At 43.5% G+C, this 23,381-nt stretch overlaps 1 protein-coding gene across 2 annotated transcripts in view; it reads left to right on the top strand.

Moving 5' to 3' along the window:
• Positions 1 to 22,904, top strand: part of LOC139564458 (DDB1- and CUL4-associated factor 12-like) — a 31,633-nt gene extending 8,729 nt beyond the window's left edge. The window contains exons 2-10 of one of the 2 annotated variants that reach the window (XM_071383995.1): positions 2,642 to 2,932; positions 3,112 to 3,384; positions 4,920 to 4,980; positions 12,481 to 12,674; positions 12,787 to 12,852; positions 13,121 to 13,283; positions 17,428 to 17,439; positions 18,027 to 18,205; positions 20,030 to 22,904. In XM_071383995.1, coding sequence (XP_071240096.1) covers positions 2,642 to 2,932; positions 3,112 to 3,384; positions 4,920 to 4,980; positions 12,481 to 12,674; positions 12,787 to 12,852; positions 13,121 to 13,283; positions 17,428 to 17,439; positions 18,027 to 18,205; positions 20,030 to 20,188 — 1,398 coding nt within the window. In that variant the 3' untranslated portion in view covers positions 20,189 to 22,904. The remainder of the gene's footprint in view (positions 1 to 2,641; positions 2,933 to 3,111; positions 3,385 to 4,919; positions 4,981 to 12,480; positions 12,675 to 12,786; positions 12,853 to 13,120; positions 13,284 to 17,427; positions 17,440 to 18,026; positions 18,206 to 20,029) is intronic. The other variant, XM_071384003.1, reaches the window with a different exon arrangement.
• The last annotated feature ends 477 nt before the right edge of the window (positions 22,905 to 23,381 follow it).

Raw genomic sequence — 23,381 nt, 5'->3', positions numbered from 1 at the left:
CACATCCATAACATTTTCCTCTAGCTTTTGAGACACTTTTTTTGTTGTAATTTACCGGACATGCATATACATTGGGTGCATAAAGCATTACGTGCATCCACATTGGGTGCATCCACTTACGGTGCTCAAAATCACATTTAGATTATTGTAAATCATTTTAACAGAATAGAAATTAGCCTTAAAAGTTGTAATAATAAAGTAGAATGATCTATACCAACATGACAGGTTGTATTGAAAAGTTGTGCCTTCATCCCTGCTATAAATCATAAATGAATCTCTTAAAAAAAAAAAAAAATTAATAAACATTTAACCCAGAAGAGCAAGTCGCCTACACAGTAACTTCAAAATATATTTGTATATTTGTGAACTCTTGTCTTATAGGCTATTTGTATGAACATTTTTAATAAAGAAAACACAGCTCTTTTCAAATACAACCCAGGCCTCTAACTTTAATTTAGCCTAGGCATGAACATTTTAATTAGGCCTAAAAAATAACAAAACATGCCTGTCTACGAACACCAGGGCAGGCCTCCCCACACCCCATTCCCGCTGCGATTCAGCACCACAGCAGCGGAATAAGGCCACTTTAGGCAGACACAAAATAAAGAACTGGTAAAACTGATGTTGGACAGCCAAATTCGATATGTAAATAAACAAAATTCATTAAGGCTGGTTCATTGAGAGAGAGAGAGATTATTTTACAATGCTCCTGTGAAACGAGGCCCTCGCCATGCATTTATAAAAGCACTTGTTTCCAAAGCTCAGATGATATCGCACTCTTTTTTTATTTTTACAGTTCTACTGGATGATTATAGTAAATGTTGTTTATTGGGTACATGACACCCGGGCGGCATATGTGGATATTGCCTAGGGCGGCAGCAGAACTGCTAGGACCGAGCCCGACGAACACAATTTGCCTCTAATTTACTAGCGTTTGCGGCGGACCTTGGCCTTCTCAAAGTGGCTGCTACTGTTGGGAAGTCAAAACTGTCCAACTCCTTGGAGCTGCTTGCGATGCGTATCAGCCTCGTTACTTTGTCCTCAAGAAGGCGTGATCTTGAGGCCGTCTTTACTCTGTTTTGGAGAAAGAATCCCCTCTCAGCGGGCACACTGGAAACGGGGAAAATCAAAACAAGCGTCACCAATTTAAGTATTTTGCGTCAGTAAAAATAGAAACACACACCCTACACTAATTTCCAGGCAGCTTGAGGATTTATTAGCTTATGAAATATAATTGCCTTTGAAGTTGGAGCACATCAACTGGTATTTCCATGAATTAATAAAAAAGCATTATTTTGCAATGGATTTTATTTTTTCTTCTCCCGGAGAATTTGGCCGGCAACAATTTATTTAATGGCTTTTTAAAAACAATATCAGTGTGTGTGTGTGTGTGTACGGATCCTGCTTTTTTATAAAGTGTCTCTGACGGTGTGTGTGCGCTTAGATCCTGACCTAGTTGGCTCCTTGTATCTGGGTCAGTGGGCTGGGAGTGATGACCATAGCCTCAAGGGGATGAGTGTACTGTGCATGGAAGGGAGAGAGTGCAGCGGGAGGGAGGGGGTCATGATTGTAAGGAGGGATTAAGACTGGGCAGAGAGATAGGGTTCTGTTTTTTTTTTAAACGCGAGAAGGTGCAGAGGGTAAATGTACCGCATTAAGTTGATTTCTTTATATTAAAAATAAACCTAACCTAGGCTGGAGCCTAATTTCTTCCACTTCCCTGATCGTCTTCTGACAGCTGAGCTAGGGCCTATTGGTGTGTTCAAGACATCTGCGAACTCTGAAGAAAACGAGCTCAGACTGGGAAAAATTGTGACCTCAGACTTGAAGATCACTGACAAGTCGGAGCTCTAGGATCATGCCGAGTTTCCGATTTGTAATTCCTAGTTGGATGACCATTCAAAAATATTTTTCCCAGTCGGAGCTTGTTTATTTCAGAGTTCCCAGTAGGGGTGTGAACGCAATAATAAAAATAAAAACTGAATCGGGATCCTTAATCTGTATCCGAATTGTTTTTATATATTTTTAAACATAGATTCAGAAAGTAATAGTGGGTCAATTTCCACAACTTCTCCACTGTTTTGGTACCCTGGGTACCACACTGAACAGCTTGAATTGAATCCATGCACATGCGCAGATAAGTGTTGCATCTCGCTCATCTCAATATCCTAACCTATTCATTGATGAAAGGTTCTGCTTTACTGAAGTTTCTAGACATCACAAGCCAAGACATTGGGATTCCTGTTTTTGATTGCCGATAGATAGGCCTAGTGCACAGTTCTGACTGTCTGCGTGGTGGCCGACCTGCCTATACTGTGCCCCTCCACTCTCGGTCTCTTGCTCACTATGGAAGATGTTTGTATTCTCTGAAGTAATGCAACTAATCAGTCTCCTCCGTTTTCAAAAAAACTTCATCTTAAGGTGTCCGCATTCTTGCCACCCGAAACAGTTCGCTAGCGTTCGCACTGATTTTAATCCGCAACAAGTCCATTAGGTGGAAACATACCACTGGTGGGGGAAAAATGTGGATAAAAATCTGTCGCCAATTGGATGGAAATCTAGCTACTGTACTTGATTTACATGGTGCTGTTCGTCTCATTTAAGCCTTGTTAACCTTTTATCTTTTTCTCTCCTCTGTCAGGTGGGCTGGTGCCAGTCTGCGTGCAAGCGGATACGCGTGTCTTCCTCGTCCCGGCACGCCCAGCAGTGGTGGCGTAGTCTGCGCTCGGTGGTGTACGCACTCCAGGGCCGGGAGATCCGGCCTCAGCAGCAGCATGAGTGGCGTCTCCAGCGTAGCTTGCGGGGCTTTGCTGCCGGCCGCCTCCCGGGCATCCTGAAGGAGCGAGAGTTCTCCCTGGGCCGCCTCAACAAGGTGTTCGCCTCGCAGTGGCTCAACCACCGCCAGGTGGTGTGTGGAACCAAGTGCAATACGGTGAGAGACTGCCCTCTTTTACTTTACTCTTTTTTTTTTCTTCTTTCAAAATGGACAAACTTTAAAAACATTTCCTGTTAACCGGAAAACCTTGAACTGACCTATTATGAATAAAAAGGACATGATTCCAGACCTTGTGTTATTTCTCTAACGAAAGGTTTCCTCCCTCCTATCCACAGCTATTTGTGGCAGATGTTCTGACAGGGCAGATTACACGCATCCCCATGCTGAAGGACCGGCAGGGCCGAGGAGGTGGCTCCGGGGGTGTTGGGGGGACAATAGGGGCCCCCTTCCTCGGAAGTGGCTCAGTGTCCGGGCTGGATCAGCAAGGCTGTGGGATCCACGCCATCGAGCTTAACCCCTCAGGCACTCTGCTGGCCACGGGTGGAGACAACCCCAACAGCCTGGCTGTCTACCGGCTGCCCACCCTGGACCCCGTCTGCGTGGGAGATGTGAGTGGTGGCTGAGACAGTCTAAAAGAAAGTCTGATCATACAGGGTCCGACATTAACAATGGCCCGCTGGCCCGGGGCCAGTAAAAACATGTTGGGGCAGTCCATCTTGTCAGTCACTGGCCTGATTGGGCCAGTAATTTCTCAGTGCATTTTGGCGTTCCAGTTCGACATTTACCTGCTCTGTCGCAGTCTGCCAATGAAAAACATTGAAGACTAAATGCGGAAAACTCATGCTATTTGTATTTGAGCAATATGATTGGCTGTTTATTCAACCACACTCCTCGTGAGTCACCTTCTTGAGCATTACATGAATTGATCCATTCACACGGCATACGCAAGCTGTCCAGAGTAAAAAATAAAATAAAAAGCGCTCATCAATCCACTCGCTGAGCTTATTTATTTTATGGAAAGGGATTTACAAAAAGAAAAGAGTTGCTACTGTTGATAGTCTGCAAAAATAAGCACCTAATAAGACACCTAGCATTCTTCTTGGTGAGACTATTGCATTGATTCTTCTGCCATTGTAGTCCTTGGCCGGGCCAACGTCCAAACAGTGTAAAAAAATATATATATATTATAATAATTTTCTGGATGGACAAATGCTTTGAGTGTAAACTTAAACGACTAAAACCAGATATAAAGTATGCCGAAAAGATAATGGACCTATGTTTTTAAATAATATAATCTTTGAGAACTAGCAATCACCAAAATAAATGTTAGACTTTCAGGGAGAATTTAAAATTTGAAAAACAATCAATTTAGCAGTATTCATTTTATGTTTGAGCAAAAGAACACCATGGCAAAATGCATAGAATTGCCAGAAACTAGTTTTAAAAAGGCAACACTTTCTCTCAGCTCCATGGGAAAATATGTAGACTCACAGGAAATTTACTACATTTTCTCTCAGCTGCAAGGCAAATTTGTGTAAAATTGCAGGAAATTTGCTTTAAAACAGCAAACATTTCATGGAGAAATGTGTAGAATTGCAGGAAATTGGCTTAACATGCTACAATTTCTCTACACTGCCAAGATGGGGCCCTCTAAAATGTTCTCAAATTTTGACGGTCCAACCGTGCTCATTGCCACACCCACCACCTAACCCGTTTTTGATCCAGAAAAAACCCTGTAATTTAGCAAGATATCTCTTTTGAAAAGCCCTTGTCTTAAAAGGGGAAACGTCCTATTTTAAAATGACTTACTTTAGAGACAAAAGTTAATCCAATTAATACAACAATTATTTAAGAATAGAGTAATGTCTTACATTGCTAAATTATATTACACAGCTTTTTAATATACCATAATAACCAAATGTAGCCTATTACTAGCTGAATGAAACAAGCATGTCAACGAATGTATTTATAAACCACCCAATGTCTTGGCCAGTAGAAATTCTGTTCGGGCTAGTAGATTTTTGGCCAACTGGCCTGACGGACCAGTGAGGGGGAAAAAAGTTCATGTTGGACCCTGTCATACAATTCCTGGAATACAATGAAAACATATATATTTTTCATGGGAGGGTTCTCTATTTTTCAGGATGGCCATAATGACTGGATCTTCTCCATTGCATGGATTAGCGACAGCATGGCGGTGTCTGGTAAGTGTTAAAGGTCCAATGCAGCCGTTTTTATCTCAATATCAAATACTTTCTGTGTAATTAAGTACCTTACTGTGATTGTTTTCAATTAAAATGGTCAAAAATAATAAACAAATCGCTTCTTAGCAAAGGGCAATTTCTCAAGCAAGAATTTTGCTACGATTGTCTGGGGGTGGTCTGACTGAGCAGGGGAAAACTGAAAATTAGCTGCTGTTGCCAGAGAGGTTTGGAATTCTCTTTCTTATTGGTCTAACTCATTTACTGCATGGTGATGTCACCATGGAAGGCCTAAACTCCATCCCACCAAAGCAGGCTGTAGGTTCAGGCGGTCTTTTCGAACAGCTCTTAAATTAAAAGGGCATTATCATAATTTTCACATTTTTACTCCAATCTCCATGTGGAAATGTATATGAAACACAGTAAAAATGACTTGGTTGACTACACTAGGCCTTTAAATGGCACAGATTGCGCTTAATGAAGTCTGACATCTTACTATTTTCAACGCAAATGCTATTTAGAGACATTAAAAAAAGTTTATCTTAATGTTTTTTGTACAGAAAGTTGATTCTATTATCACGTATGACCACCAAGAACTTTTGGACATCGCATCGACAGTTACTATCCTCGATTTTGACTTCAAATCTGACTTCAACTCAGACTCAGCTGTTCCCTTGTTCACACAGGACGCTATTCCTTTGCTTCATGGGCTACCAAAACGCCACAGGCGTAGACAGGCTGGCATCCTTGTGAGACTGAGACGTAGAGAAGATCGACCGGCACTCCCATTTTATTGGCAAATGTCCAGTCACTCAAGAATAAGATGTATGAGCTTCGTTCAAGAGTCTCCTATCAGAGGGACTTGAAAAACTACAATATTATATGCCTTGCAGAAACTTGGCTGGCTCAATCTATGAACATAAAACTCAGTGGTTTCTCCATGCGGCGGTACGATTGGATGACACCAGCCTCGGACAAGTCTAAGCGGGGGGGGCTGTGCCTCTTCATAAACAAAAACGGGTGCATTGCTTCCAGTGTGAAGGAACTCAAGCTTTTAGTCACCTGATTATAGAATACCTCATGGAAAGCTGCAGACCTTATTATCTACCAAGAGAGTTCTCATCCATAATTATCATGGCTGTCTACATCCATCCACTTTATCACTCAACAAACTGTATGGGGCCATAAACAAACAAGAAACCACACACCCAGAGGCAGCATTTCTGGTTGGCGGAGACTTTAACGTGGGGTGACTTAAAACCGTTCTACCTCACTTCCACCAACATGCCTCCTGTGCCACTAGGGGTGCTAAAACTAGACCACTTTTATTCTACCCACAGAAATGCATAGAAAGCCCTCACACTCCATTCGGCAAATCAGACCGTAACGCCATCGTTCTGCTTCCTGTTTACAAACAAAAGCTGAAACAGGAAGTACCAGTAATGTGCTCAATACGGAAGTGGTCCGATGAAGCAGATGCAAGGCTAAAAGACTGTTTTGCTAGTACAGACTGGGATATGTTTTGGGATTCATCTGATAGCATGGAGGAGTTTACCACGTCAGTCACAGGCTTCCTCAATAAGTGCAGAGACTGTCGTCCCCACAGTGACTTAACAAACGTATCCAAACCAAAAACCCTGCATAACAGGTTAGAGCTAAAGGTTAGAGCTACCACTTACAAAGAACGAGACATGAACGCATACAAGAAAGCCTGCTACAACCTCCGACAAGACATCAAACATGCAAAAGAAAAATACAGGAGTAAGGTGGTATCCTATTACACCGGCTCTGACACTTGTCGGATGTGGCAGGGCTTGAAGACCTTAACGGATTACAAAGGGAAATTCAGCAGTGAGATGCCCGGTGGCACAGAACTCCCAAATGAGTGAAATGCCTTTTACACTTGCCTCAAGGAAAACAACACAGAGTACTGCATGAAAGCCCCTGTTGATCCGAATGACTGGCCACAGAGCGAGATCACAATGTGAGTAAAACGTTTAAACATGTTAACACTCGTAAGGCCTCCGGGCCAGATGGAATACCAGGGGACAATCCCAGAACATGCGCACACAAATGAAATAAAATTGGATCCTTGGTCAAGAAATGTAGTAACAAGGGAATGGATAAAGCAATAGTTTACAGGCAATTACACAGGAAAAATGTCAGTATAGAGACAAAGTGGAATCACAATTCAACGGCTCAGACACAATATGTATGTGGCAGGGACTCCAGACAATCACAGATTACAAAGGGAAAACCAGTCACGTAGCGGACACCGACTTCTTGTTCCCGGACAAGCTAAACACCTTTGCCCTCTGAGGATAACACAGTGCAGGAGACACGGGCCGCTCCTGAGGACTGTGAGATCTCGTTCTCCGTGGACGCAATAAGACATTTAAGTGTGTTAACCTTCGCAAGGCTGCCGGCCCAGACGGCATCCCTAGCTGCGTCCTCGGAGCATGTGCAGACCAGCTGGCTGGAGTATTTAAGGCGATATTCAATCTCTACCTATCCCAGTCTGCTGTCCCCACTTGCTTCAAGATGTCCGCCGTTGTTCCTGGTAACTGAACTAAATGACTATCGCCTCATAGCACTCACTTCATCATGAAGTGCTTTGAGAGGGTAGTTAAGGATCATATTACCTTCACCTTATCCGACACCCTAGGCCCACTGCAGTTTGAGTACCTCCCCAATAGGTCCACGGATGATGCAATCACACTGCAAGCTGCCCTACCCCATCTGGACAAGAGGACTGCCTATGTAAGAATGCTGTTCATTTACTACAGCTCAGCCTTCAACTCCATAGTACCCTCCAAGCTTATCATTGGGTCCCTGGGTCTGAACCCCAACTGTGCAACTGGGTCCTGGACTTCCTCACGGGCAGCCCCCAGGTGGTGAAGGTGGGCAATAACAGCTCCACTATGCTGATCCTCAACACAAGGGGCTCAAAAAAGGTGTGTGCTCAGCCCTCAACTGTTTTCCCTGTTCACCCATGACTGCATGGCCACGCACGCCTCCAACTCAATCGACAAGTTTGCAGACGACACAACAGTGGTTAGGGCTGATGACCAACAACGACGAGACAGCCTACAGGGGGGAGGTGAGGACCCTGGTGGAGTGGTGCCAGGAAAATAACCTCCCTCAACAAAACGAAAGAGCTGATCGTGGACTTCGACAGGGCCGCAGTGGAGGTGAAAAGTTCCTTGGCATACACATCACTGACAATCTGAAATGGTCCACCCGGTGAAGAAGGCTGAAGAAATTTGTCTTGGCCCCTAAAACCCACAAATTTTACAGATGCACCATTGAGAGCATCCTATCGGACTGTCACCACCTGGTACGGCAACTGCACCGTCTGCAACCGCAGGACTCTCCAGAGGGTGGTGCGGTCTGCCCACTCATCACTGGTGGCAAACTGCCTGCCCTCCACGACATCTACTGGACCCGGTGTAACAGGAAGGCCAAGAAGATCATCAAGGACCTCAGCCACCCAAGCCACAGCCTGTTCACCCTGCTACCATCCAGAAGGCGAGGTCAGTACAGGTATAGCAAAGCTGTGACAGAAGCCGTTTTTCAGTCTCTCGATCTCAAGGCCATCAGACTGTTAAATAGATAAAACATGGGACCAACACTTTACATGTTACGTTTATATTTTTGTTCAGTATTTGTGAGAATGCTGTTTATAGACTAAAGCTCAGCATTCAACACCATAGTCCCCTCCAACCTCATCACCAAGCTCGGGACACTGGGATTAAACACCTCCCTCTGCTACTGGATCCTGGACTACCTGACGGGCCGGCCCCAGTTGGTGAGGGTAGGAGGTGTGTGCTTAGTCCCCTCCTGTACTCCCTGTTCACCCACGATTGTGTTGCCACGCACAACTCCAACACCATCAACTTTGCTGATGACACGGCGGTGGTAGGCCTGATCACCGATCATGAAACAGTATACAGGGAGGTAGTCAGACTTGGAAGTGTGGTGCCAGGACAACAACCTCTCCTCAACATGAGTAAGACCCTGCAGCTGATTGGGGACAACAAGAGAAATTCAGGGCTGTAGAGGAGCGGGTCGAGAGCTTCATGTTCTTTGGCGTCCACATCACTAAGGACTTAACATGGTCCACACACACCCGCACGGTTGTGAAGCGTGCACGACAATGCCTCTTCCCCCCCCCGAGGAGGCTGAAAAAATTAGGCATGGGCCCTCGGACCCTCAAAGTTCTACAGCTGCACCATCAAGAGCATCTGACTGGCTGCATCACCGCTTGGTATGGCAAATGCACCGCCCTCGACCTCAAAGCAAATCACTGGGCCGAGTTCCTTGCCATCCAGGACTTCGATATTAGGCGGTGTCAAGAGGAAGGCCCGGAAAATTGCCAAGAACTTCAGCCACCCAAGACAGACTGTTCACTCTGCTACTGTCTGGCAAACAGTACCGGAGCATCGGCTCTCGGGCCAACAGGCTCGGAGACAGCTTGTCTCCCCGAAGCCAAAAGACTGCTAAATAGTTCAATGGACTATTTGCATTGACCCTATCTTGCAGTGAGTCTACACTCACAACACTATACACTACATGACCAAAAGTATGTGGACACCTGATTGTCTAACATCTCATTCAAAAATAATGGGCATTAATATGGAGTTGGTCCCCCCCTTTGCTGCTATAACAGCATTCACTCCTCTGGGAAGGCTTTCCACTAGATGATGGAACATTGCTGCGGGGACTTGCTTCCATTCAACTACAAGAGCATTAGTTAGGTTATCGATTAGGCCTGGCTCCCAGTCAGCGTTCCAATTCATCCCAAAGGTGTTTGATGGGGTTGAGGTCAGGGCTCTGTGCAGGCCAGTCAAGTTCTTCCACACCGATCTTGCCAGATGGTGAAGCGTGATGCACCACTCCAGCCAACGCTTAGCATTGCACATGATGATCTTAGGCTTGTGTGCAAGTGTGCAGCCATGGAAACCCATTTCATGAAGCTCCCGACTAACAGTTCTTGTGCTGACGTTGCTTCCATAGGCAGTTTGGAACTTAGTAGTGAATGTTGCACTTGGCGGACCCGTCCTGTGAGCTTGTGTGGCCTATCAATTCGCTGCTGAGCCGTTGTTGCTCCTAGAGGTTTCCACTTCACAATAACAGCACATACAGTTGACTGGGGCAGCTCTAGCAGGGTAGAAATTTGACGAACTGACTTGTTGGAGAGGTGGCATTCTATGACTGTGCCACGTTGAAAGTCGCCGAGCTATTCAGTAAGGCCATTCTACTGTCAATGTTTGTCCATGGAGATTGCATGGCTTTGTGCTTCTTTTTATAGACCTGTCAGTGATGGGTGTGGCTGACAAATGCACTAATTTGAAGGGGTGTCCACATACTATTGTGTATATATAGTGTATACTCACTCACACACTACACTGACACTCACACAAAACCCACACACATTCACATAGACTACATATGTGCAAACACACACAAAACACACACACACACACACTCATCATATGCTGCTGCTACTATGTTCTTTATTCTTACGCTTATCTATTCTGGTGCCTAGTCACTTAACCCTCCCTTTTATTTACATACAGTTGAAGTCGGAAGTTTACGTACACTTAGGTTGGAGTCATTAAAACTAGTTTTTCAAACACTCCACAAATTTCTTGTCAATAAACTATAGTTTTGGCAAGTTGGTTAGGACATCTACTTCGTGCATGACACAAGTAATTTTTCCAACAATTGTTTACAGACAGATTATTTCACTTATAATTCACTATATCACAATTCCAGTGGGTCAGAAGTTTACATACACTAAGTTGACTGTGCCTTTAAACAGCTTGGGAAATTCCAGAAAATGTCATCATGGCTTTAGACGTTTCTGATAGGCTAATTGACATAATTTGAGTCAATTGGAGGTGTAGCTGTGGATGTATTTCAAGGCCTACCTTCAAACTCAGTGGATCTTTGCTTGACATCATAGGAAAATCTAAAGAAATCAGCCAAGACCTCAGAAGCAAAAATTGTATACCTTGACAAGTCTGGTTCATCCTTGGGAGCAATTTCCAAACGCTTGAAGGTACCACGTTCATCTGTACAAACAAAAGTATTACCACCATGGGACCACGCAGCCGTCATACCGCTCAGGATGGAGACGTGTTCTGTCTCCTAGAGATGAACGTACTATGGTGCAAAAAGTGCAAATCAATCCCAGAACAACAGCAAAAGACCTTGTGAAGATGCTGGAGGAAACGGGTACAAAAGTATCTATATCCACAGTAAAATGAGTCCTATATCGACATAACCTGAAAGGCCGCTCAGCAAGGAAGAAGCCACTGCTCCAAAACCGTCAGAAAAAAGCCAGACTATGGTTTGCAACTGCACAACTGCACATGGGGACAAAGATTGTACTTTTTGGAGAAATGTCCTCTGGTCTGATGAAACAAAAATAGAACTGTTTGGCCATATTGACCATAGTTATGTTTGGAGGAAAAGGGGGTTTGCTTGCAAGCCGAAGAACACCATCCCAACCGTGAAGCACGGGGGTGGAAGCATCATGTTGTGGGGGTGCTTTGCTGCAGGAGGGACTGGTGCACTTCACAAAATAGATGGCATCATGAGGAAGGAACATTATGTGGATATATTGAAGCAACATCTCAAGACATCAGTCAGGAAGTTAAAGCTTGGTCGCAAATGGGTCTTCCAAATGGACAATGACCCCAAGCATACTTTCAAAGTTGTGGCAAAATGGCTTACGGACAACAAAGTCAAGGTATTGGAGTGGCCATCACAAAGCCATGACCCCAATCCTATAGAACATTTGTGTGCAGAACTGATAAAGCGTGTGCGAGCAAGGAGGCCTACAAACCTGACTCGTTACACCAGCTCAGTCAGGAGGAATGGGCCAAACTTCACCCAACTTATTGTGAGAAGCTTGTGGAAGGCTACCCGAAACGTTTGACCCATGTTAAAAAATTTAAAAGCAATGCTACCAAATACTAATGGAGTGTATGTAAACTTCTGTGTGCTGAAATAAATAATTATCCTATTATTCTGACATTTCACATTCATAAACTAAAGTGGTGATCCTAACTGACCTAAGACAGGGAATTTTTACTCTGATTAAATGTCAGGAATTCTGAAAACTGAGTTTAAATGTATTTGGCTAAGGTGTATCTAAACTTACGACTTCAACTGTATCTACCTCAAATACCTCGTACCCCTGCACATTGATCTGGTACTCCCTGGCTATTGCTTCATTCTTTTGTATTTTATTCCTTGTTACTATTTTTTTACTATTTTTTAAACTCTGCATCATTGGAAAGAGCTCGTAAGCAAGCATTTCACAGTAAAGTCTACACCTGTTGTATTCGGCGCATGTGACCAATAAAATTAGATTTGAAGTGACAAATTGCCATCGGGAGAACTTCAAACTTTTGTTCATCCTCGATAGTTTTTCATGTATATAATGTCTCCATATGAAATCCACCAACCAATCAATATGCTGCTACTCCCCAGGGTCCCGGGACGGTTCCATGGGACTGTGGGAGGTGTCCGAAGAGGTGCTGAGCCAGGCTATGAGACAGCAGGATGAGGAGGGGGTCCCCTGCTACTCTCATATCTCACACCGTGCCCTGGAGGACATCCCCAAGGAATACACTAACCCGTACAACTGCAAAGTGAGGGCCCTGGCCTTCAACAACAACCACAAGGTCAGCCACACCACCCTCCTAGCCCTCAGAGACAAACCATTGCCTGTGTTCCCCAGTACAAATCTGTGTTGTAATTGGGACCTACATGCTATCTCTTCTCACTTTTTCTCAGGAGCTTGGTGCAGTGTCCCTGGATGGCTATTTTCACCTTTGGAAGGCAGAGCAAAACTTGAGCAAGGTCGGTTTGAGTATCTCTGGGTCCGCTCTGCTTATTTATCAATGTTTGCTTGGTTCTGTGATGGTGCTTGCAGACATTGAAGATTATGAAGACTTGTTTGGTGTTCTCATAAGTCAGTGTTGAACCCTACTGCATTTTGTTGAATGTCCTCACATACCACAAAAAACAAACGATTCTGGTCAAGACAATTGTATGCATGTTTGTCCTTAGCCTTGTTGAGCTATATGACCAGCACTGTCTAACAAGTCTATGTATCTGTTGTCCATAGCTGCTGTCAACGAAGCTGCCTCACTGCAAGGAGAATGTGTGTCTGGCGTATGGTGAGGACTGGTCGGTGTACGCAGTGGGCTCTCAGGCCCATGTGTCCTTCCTGGACCCCCGCCAGCCCACTCACAACATCAAATCAGTCAGTTCCCGGGAGAGAGGAAGCGGTGAGGAATTGACACCACACTACACTGTTTGATACCGACATATACACATACGCAAATGCACATACAAAGGGTGCATTAATGGATACAGTGCATTTGGAAAGTATTCAGACCCCTTGACTTTTTCCACATTTTAAGTTAAAGATTTATTCTAAAATGGATTAAATCGTTTTTTTCCCTCATCAATCTACACGCAATACCCCATAATGACAAAGCAAAAACAGGTTTTTAGAATTTATATATATATATATATATATATAAATATATATAAATATAAATGAAATCACATTTACATAAGTATTCAGACCCTTTTCTCAGTATTTTGTTGAAGCACCTTTGGCAGCAGTTACAGCCTCAAGTCTTCTTGAGTATGACGCTACAAGCTTGGCACACCTGTATTTGGGGAATTTCTCCCATTCTTCTCTGTAGATACTCTCCAGAGATGTTCGATCGGGTTCAAGTCCGAACTCTGGCTGGGTCACTCAAGGACATTCAGAGACTTGTCCTGAAGCCACTCCTGTGTTGTCTTGGCTGTGTGCTTAGGGTTGTTGTCCTGTTGGAAGGTGAACCTTCGCCCCAGTCTGAGGTCCTGAGCGCTCTGGAGCAGGTTTTCATCAAGGATCTCTCTATACTTTGCTCTGTTCATCTTTCCCTCGATCCTGACTAGTCTCCCAGTCCCTGCCGCTGACAAACATCTCCACAGCATGATGCTGCCACTAGGGTTGCAAAGAGTCGGAAACTTTCCGGTGATTTTAAGCCCTGGAATTTGGGGAAGTTTGCTTAAATTCGTCAAAAAAGTAAGCTTAGAACAGTGAACCTTTTTTGTGGGATACTCATAAGGCAATTCTAGGTCTTGTGGCATATTTTGGTTAAACTATCCCCAATTCAATGGAATTGCAACCCTCTGCATGCACAGTGCATTCTTCCATCACATGTACAGCTGATTCTCAAGATCTTGCACACTAATGAGATGCTATTGCGCCCACACTACTGCACTCTGAGCCAAGGACTACATGCTATCTGGTAAGTTTTGATTACAAAACTGGTTGGGGTGAATATATTTTATAAGATATACATTTCTGTTACTAGCAAATAGTAGCCTACGGCAAAGTGTGTTTAAGTCATTTTTAACTTGTTAACAATTTCTGCCAGTTAGTTTTTGCTACCATGTGGGTTTTATCTTGCTTGAGGCTTTTAACTGAGGAGTGTTAATTGACCTGTTTCCATACACGTTTCATTTTAAAACATTTATCTTACAAATTAGTTGTTTTAATAGAACTGCTTAACTATTTATCTGTACATGGAATTGTATTTTTTTAACTTATTTTTTAAATGTATCTTTACAGGAAAATGCCACAGGCACTATCTGATGTGTGGAGACATTTCACTGCAGCTAATGTATAAGGAAAAGCTGTGTACATTTGCAAATACCGTGCCAAATCATATGTGAAGAATGCAACAAAGATGCAGAATCATCTGGCCAAGTGCATAAAATTCCCTCAGCGCTCAGAACAAGCAACCTCTGACAGAAGTCCCTCTACTTCTATTCGAGGTGAAAATGATGAACCAGACACCTTATCGATAGCAACAGCTCATGGTCCTCCTGGAATAAGATTTGGTTTTGACTCAATGGAGGAACATAGTCAGAGAGATGCTGATGAATGTCTTGCTCGAGCTGTGTATGCAACAGCTTCACCTCTGATGCACACGGGCAATGTGTATTGGAAGAGATTTCTGAATGTTCTTCGCCAGCATACACCCCTCCAACCAGACATGCTTTATCTACTCATTTGCTGTATGCGGAGTTCAAGTGAAGGTCAATCAAATCATAGACAAAGCAAACTGTATTGCAATCATCTCTGATTGGTGGTCGAATGTTCGTGGGCAAGGAATAATAAACTACATCATCTCCACCCCTCAACCAGCATTCTACAAGAGCACAGACACAAGGGACAACAGACACACCAGTCTCTACATTGCAGATGAGCTGAAGGCGGTCATCAATAACCTTGGACCACAGAAGGTATTTGCATTGGTGACCAGACAATGCTGTGAACATGAAGGTCAGCTTGGTCTAAAGTGGAGGAGTCCTGCCCTCACATCACACCCATTGGCTGTGCTGCTCATGCATTGAATCTGCTCCTCAAGGCCATCATGGCACTGAAAACAATTGATACACTCTACAAGAGAGCCACGGAAATGGTTAGGTATGTGAAGGGTTATCAAGTTATAGCAGCACTCTACCTCACCAAGCAAAGTGAGAAGAATAAGAGCATCACATTGAAGCTGCCCAGCAACACCCTTTGGGGTGGTGTTGCCATCATGTTTGACAGTCTCCTAGAGGGGAAGGAGTCGCTCCAAGAAATGGCCATAGCACAGACTGCCAATATGGACAGCCCCATCAAGAGGATCCTCCTGGATGATGTATTTTGGGGGAGTGGTAAGCAGCCTGAAACTCCTGAAACCTATAGCAGTAGCCATTGCACGGATTGAGGGAGACAATGCCATCCTGTCTGATGTTCAGACTATGCTTGCAGATGTGAGAGAAGAAATCAAAAAGTGTGAAGACTTCTGCCTGAAGCCCATACATGCCGCAGAGTACATGTTGGACCCCAAGTATGCTAGCAAGAGCATCCTGTCTGGTGTGGAGATCAACAAGGCCTATGGTGTCATCGCTACCTTGTCTCGCCACCTTGGCCTGGATGAGGGCAAGGTTCTTGGCAGTCTGGCGAAGTACACTGCCAAGCAAGGGCTTTGGGATGGAGATGCAATATGGCAGTCGTGCCAACATATCTCATCAACCACCTGGAAGCCTGAGAGGAAGACAATCAAAACTTTAGTTTCTAGACTATCATTTTACAGATGTATGTTGAAAAATGTTTTTGGGAGATGCGATGGATCGTTGGGGATCATTCAATATTCCCTTTTGTTGTTCAGTGAAATCATCCCATGTGACGAGTCAAGTCATTTAATTAAGGTTCAATTCGTTTTTTTATTTCTATTGGAAGGATTTAATCATTTGCGATTATGTCTACTTATGATAAGGTAAAAGGTTTATGTTTCGGTCTCCATATGATATTGTAAATATATCCAATGCAAGAAACATTTATATTTAAATAGTATTAATTTGCATATTTTTCCATTAATTCCCATATTCCTGTTAATTCCCACGGAAGGTTTCCACCTCTGAATATTCCCCAAAATGTGCAACCCTAGCTGCCACCATGCTTCACCGTAGGGAGGGTTGCCTGGTTACCTCCAGACGTGATGCTTGGCATTCAGGCCAAAGAGTTCAATCTTGATTTCGTCAGACCAGAGAATCAGAGGTTAGGTGCCTTTTGGCAAACCCAGTGGGCTGTCATGTGCCTTTTACTGAGGAGTGGCTTCCGTCTGGCCACTCTACCATAAAGCCCTGATTGATGGAGTGCTGCATAGATGGTTGTCCTTCTGGAAGGTTGTCCCATCTCCACAGAGAAACTCTGGAGCTCTGTCAGAGTGACCATCGGGTTCTTGGTCACCTCCCTGATCAAGGCCCTTCTCCACCGATTGTTCAGTTTGGGCAGGCGGACAGTTCTAGAAAGAGTCTTGGTTGTTCCAAACTGCTTCCATTTAAGAATAATGGAGGCCACTGTGTTCTTGGGGACCTTCAATGCTGCATAAATGTTTTGGTACCCGTCCCCAGATCTGTTATTTGACACAATCCTGTCTCGGAGCTCTACGGAAAATGTATTCAACCTCGTGGCTTGGTTTTTGCACCGACATGCACTGTCAACTGTGGGTCCGTACATACACCGGTGTGTGCCTTTCCAAATTATGTCCAATCAATTGAATTTACCACAGGTGGACTCCAATCAAGTTGTAGAAACATCTCAAGGATGATCAATGGAAACAGGATGCACCTGAGCTCAATTTTGATTCTCATAGCAAAGGGTCTGAATATATTTTCGCTTAGTCATTATGGGGTATTGTGTGTAGATTGAGGGGGGGGGCAATTTAATCAATTTTAGAATACGGCTGTAACGTAACAAAATGTGGAAAAAGGGAAGGAGTCTGACTACTTTCCCGAATGCGCTGTATGTAAACAACATAATAGCATACAAATGTTCTGTCAACTCTTTTTAATTTTCATTTCATTTCATTTCTCCAGAGGCAACACGAGGTACTACAAACACATTCCACCAAGAAGCAAAACAAAACCCAAACATTCTCCAAGACCCGCCCTGCACTTATGCTGCCTTCAAGTGGTGTCGGAATTATCGGGAAATATGAGTTTCCAACTCAGAAATGTCACTTGAATGGCCTTCCAAGTCGGGATTACGAGTGGGAAAGTCGGGAGAAAATTATGATACCGGAGTTAACGACTTGTGGCATTTCATCACTGACCTTTCACCTTTTCAACCAAAGATAAAACTAAGCAATTTACATTATTGGTGCATTATTTTAATGTAAATAATGTAGATAGTTTGGTTGTATTGTAAACGTAAGAAAAGCTAGCTAAATTATTATTAGCCACGTTAGCCAGCTAGCTAAAATCTCATTGGTTGAAGGGTTCTTTTGACTTCAAACGCACTTGAAAGCACTCATGTCGGGAAATACGAGATTCCGGGGAGCATTTGAATGCGGCATTACAAACAAGTGCAGAGGCAGTACTTTTGAACAGAAAGTTAGTGATAGATTATTTTTTTACATTTATGAAGCTATTAAAAGTGAGGTTTAACTTGTCTGTGTGTTTGCTCTCCTTCCCAGGTATCCGCTCTGTGAGTTTCTATGAGCACATAGTGACAGTGGGCACGGGACAAGGCTCCCTGCTGTTCTATGATATCAGAGCCCAGAGGTTCTTGGAGGACCCTTCCAGCCCGGCCGGCGGGTTCCGGCAGCGCCCAGGGGAGGGCATTCTTAAACTCACCACAGGGAAGGGCTGGCTGGTACGCTTTATTTGTTATTCCACTTTGTAAAGTATACCCCTCTTAGCAGAACACTTCAAGTTAAGTTCCTATTACTATACTGAACAAAAATATAAACACAAAATATAAAGTGTTTGTCCCATGTTTCATGAGCTGAAATAAAAGATCCCAGAAATCTTCCAAACGCACAAAAGCTTATTTCTTCCAAATTTTGTACACAAATTTGTTTACATCCCTGTTTGTGAGCATTTCTCCTTTGCCAAAATAATCCATCCACCTGACAGGTGTGGCATATGAAGAAGCTGATTAAACAGTATGAGAATTACACAGGTGCACCTTGTGCTGGGGACAATAAAAGGCCGCTCTAAAATGTGCCGTTTTGTCACACAACTAGCCACAGATGTCTCAAGTTGAGGTACCATGAAATTGGCATGCTGACTGCAGGAATGTCCTCCAGAGCTGTTGCCAGATAATTTAATGTTAATTTCTCTACCATAAGCCGCCTCCAACATCGGTTTAGAGAATTTGACAGTACAGACAATCGCAGGCCATGTAACCTCCACATCGGGCTTCTTCACCTGCGGGATCGTCGAGGCCAGCCACATGAACAGTTAAGGAAATTGTGGGTTTGCACCACCCAAGAATTTTGCAGAAACTGTCTCAGGGAAGCTCATCTGCGTGCTCGTCGTTCTCAACACGGTCTTGACCTGACTGCAGTTTGGCGTTGTAACAGACTTGTGGGCAAATCCTCACCTTTGATGGCCACTGGCACGTTGGAGAAGTGTGCTCTTCATAGTTGAATCCCTGTTTAAACTGTACCGGGCAAATGGCAGACAGCGTGTATGGTGTTGTGTGGGTGAGCAGTTTGCTGATGAAAACGTTGTGAACAGAGTTCCCCATGGTGGTGATGGGGCTATGGTGTGGGCAAGCATAAGCTATGGACAATGAACACAACTGCATTTTATCGCTGGAAATTTTAATGCACAGAGATACTGTGACGAGATCCCGAGGCCCATTGTCGTGCCATTCATCCACCGCCATCACCTGATGTTTCAGCATGATAATGTACGGCCCCATGTCGCAAAGATCTGTACACAATTCCGGGAAGCTGAAAATGTCCCAGTTCTTCCATGGCCTGCATACTCACCTGACATCTCACCCATTGAGCAGGTTTGGGATGCTCTGGATTGACGTATACGACAGCGTGTTCCAGTTCCCGCCAATATCCAGCAACTTCGCACAGCCATTGAAGAGGAGTGGGATGACATTCCACAGTCAACAGCCTGATCAACTCCATGCAAAGGAGATGTCGCGCTGGACAAGGCAAATGGTGGTCACACCATATACTGACTAGTTTTCTGATCCATGCCCCTACCTTTTTTTAAGTTTTCTGTGACCAACAGATGCGTTTCTGTATTCCCAGTCATGCGATTACGGCCTAATGAATTTATTTGAATTGACTGATTTCTTTATATTGGCTGTGGCTCGTGTGTCTCCATAGCATTTCTAGATTGAAACAGTACCGTCGTGAAACAGAACATATTTATGAACAGCTTATTTAAGATTTACACAAAAAGAAGATGTGGTTTTGGTGGAAAGTTGGGTCGAAAACTAAGATCTTCTGGTCAAACGTTGCAATAAACTTATACAGGATATATTTAAACATTCTGGAAGTAAACTGTTAAGTGACACCTCTCCTCAGTGATTAGTCTCTCTTGGACCTGCCTTGACAAGATCCTGGCACAAAACGATAAGAATAATTTCTCCCTCAGTGTTCACTTCCTCTGTTTTTCTGCCATCCACACCCTCCCTCTCTCACACCTGTTTCTTTCTCTCATCCCCCAGAATCACGACGAGACGTGGAGGAGCTACTTCTCGGACATTAACTCGTTCCCCAACGCTGTGTACACACACTGCTACGACGACTCTGGCACCAAGCTGTTTGTGGCCGGCGGACCGCTGTGCTCGGGCCTCCACGGCAACTACGCAGGACTCTGGAGCTAGCCTTCTCTCGTGTCTCGCCATCTCTCCTTACCCCACCCCAGTCCCCCTCTGCTCCTCCTTTTGGTGTTACACTCACTCAGTCATCCCTTCAATGTTGTCCCTCCCTCCCTCCCTCACCAACATGTATCTCGTCACCATCTCTTTGTTGCATCCCTCCATCCTCCCTTGTACTTTGTCCTGTCTTTCAGTTCCCTAGTCTCTGCTCCCCCTTTCAGTTCCCCATCAATATATATTGATGATTAACCAGTGATGTTGTAGCGAGCTGGGAGGTCTGCCTCTGAGAAACTCAAATGAAAGTGTAACGTTTTATTACAATTTTCAACAGTCACATACACTCCATGGATTGGACAGTTTTTTTTTGTTTTTGTTTTTTCCCCTTAAGGAAAGTTGTTTATTTTGCTTTCAGATGCCCTACTGGCATCGACAGTTTCCTTGCGTGGACATTCGGGAGACTTTTTCCCCTTCCCTTCTCTCTCTGAAAAAAAAGGGGTGTGATATAAAAGAGGACAATAAGTTCTTAAGGCTCGAACAAACAGGAGAATACTTACACTTTTCTAAGAAATGTAGAGAGGACATGCTCATTGGCTGGTATAGGACCACCCTGTGCCATGGCAACTAAAGAGCCGTAGCGATGGAAAAACGATCCAATCAGACCTGAGGTGAGAAGAAGCAGTGGATGAGTACAACCAATCAGATAGCGCCGGCCACTTCTTTTTTTGACTGATGTGAAGGAGGGATGACTCTAGATACTAAATGACACATAGGTGTTCTGCTCTGAATAATCATGGACACTGCTTATTTTATTTAGATTCTGACTGATTTGAAAAACGTACACTTGTTCTTGTTATTGCTATTAGCGTTATTATTTATTTTCCCCCTCTCACTATCACCCTTAGCTATGGTCTTAGGCAGGGGTATTCAACACCAGTCCCGTGCGGAACGCAATGTCTTCTGGTTCTTCCCCCAGTTAGTGGTCTGGTCATGGCAGTGGTTGTCCAGGGATTCCCTTGTTAGGCCACGTGGAGTTGTTGGCCTTTTGCTGAGACATTCCCAATAGTAACGGGTCTGGGCCCGGTTTCCCCAATGCATCTTAAGGCTTGGTTCGTTGTTAGAACCTACGTAGGAGCATCGTTAAATGTCCGTTTCCCAAAACCATCGTCACTAAAGTTGCACAAGAAAAGGGTAGTTATTTAACGACTGCCTCAGACCACTCGTAGAACAGCAAAGTGCGTCTTTTTAAATGTTTTTTTTGCCCTTCCGCGTCACTTTTTTTTACACAGATCTCCGCTCAACATAAAATCAAGATGTTTATCTGTCTTTCTGTTACCACTGATAACTTCAGAACGAATGTGACTACAAATACAAAGTTGCCAATGTCTTGGCAATTGTTATCAACAAGCGAAGGATATAAGATTCTTCAAACGAAAACCGAGATGTCTGAATTAAATGATAAATACACTAGGCTACATATAGACCTATATATTGAAATACATTTATCAATTGAGTTTAGCTATTTATACACGACTTTACATTTTTTGCCTCAATAGATTTAATGTGTAGTCTACATTAGCGCAATGATTTAAATAAGTATATTATTTTTGGTACCTTTACCCCTTTTTCTCCCCCAATTTCATGATATCCAATTGGTCTGTTAATTGTGCGCCACCTCATGGGTCTCCCGGTCACGGCCGGCTGTGACACAGCCTGGGATCGAACCCGGGTCTGTAGTGTTGCCTCAAGCACTGCGATGCAGTGCCTTAGATCACTGCACCACTTGGGAGGCCCATGATTTCAAATCTTGATTTAGTGCATTATAGGGTAAGCATTAGAATAAGCCGCCTCAATGTTTGTAGCCATAGGTGATTTCTAATAGGAGCTCATCCATTGTCACTATTGTGGAATCATTTGAATGGTATGATTTGAAAGGGAGAACGCTGATCCGAGAACAGCGCTGTCTTTATTTAGATCCTATCCGCATCAACACAAGCCTCAACAACGCACTTAGCGAACGTTCTCTCTGCTTTGTGTTTTGGGAAACTCATGTTACATCTTTGGCCGTTTTGTTGGAAAGCTGCATCGTTAAAATACTAAGTTCCATTGCTATCGGGAAACCTGGCCCTGGACAAGTGCATAGGGTTTAGGGGTTGGAGTTGATTACCTCTGGAGGCACCATCGTTTTTGTCAGTTTCTATACTTTTATGTATGTATCAAGGGATGAGTGTAGGTGCTCTTTTCCTTATGTGTGAAGAGCAGGGTAGATTTGAGTTAATTTGTTGCCTTTCTCTAGTCTTTCTGTGAAAGACTGTTGCATGCTGACATTTTATTTAGCTTTTTTACATGGAACTTTTCTTAAGTGTTCATGATCATGCGAGAACAAAAACGAGACCCCAATTACAACTATAATTTGAACAAATAAATAACCATCACTTTTAAAAGAGTGTTTGATATATAAATGTGTGTGTGAAATGCATAGGGTAAAATGCATACGTTTTTATGTATATGTTTGAGGCGTGTGGACTGACCTTTGCCTTTACTTTGGTGGTGACCTATTTTATACACACCTCATGTTTTGTTTTTTTCATTTGTTTTTTTACAAATGACTAAACCTGAGGATATTGTATGATATCAACAACAGCCAAAACACCCTATTAAATCTTTAAAGAAAATAATGATACAAATAAAAAAAGTATATTGATGTAATATTTATCTTATTTCATATTGCTGTTTGTGTGGTTTATTTAATTGTATTTGTGCCATGTTGTGGGCAGCACTGCATTTCTTTCATCACTCAAATTGCTGGTCATTGAGCGATGCATGCAGTAGGCCTACAGTTGCCAGAAGAGCAAATATAAATGCATTTGTCATTGCTTCATAAACAATCGGTGTAGACTAACAGTGAAATGTTCAATTACAGGCCCTTCCCAACAATGAAGAGAGAAATAATAACACAAGGAATAAATGCATGAGTAACAATAACTTGGCTATATACACGGGGTACCAGTACCGAGTTGATGTGCAGGTGTGCGAAGTAATTGAGGTACACTGAACAAAAATGTTTAACATTTATTTTATCAGGGAGTCATACTGAGACAATGGTCTTATTTATAGATGAGCCCTAAATTATAGAAAGTACACAGGTTAAATACAAAATGCAAGCAGAAAGAACATTTCCGTCAAAAAAAAAACAATCAGT

The sequence above is a fragment of the Salvelinus alpinus genome, chromosome 2, assembly GCF_045679555.1.
Source record: "Salvelinus alpinus chromosome 2, SLU_Salpinus.1, whole genome shotgun sequence".
In the NCBI taxonomy this organism is placed as follows: domain Eukaryota; kingdom Metazoa; phylum Chordata; class Actinopteri; order Salmoniformes; family Salmonidae; genus Salvelinus; species Salvelinus alpinus.
The sequence above is the reverse complement of the archived record's forward strand: the minus strand, read 5'-3'. Positions and strand labels throughout refer to the sequence as shown.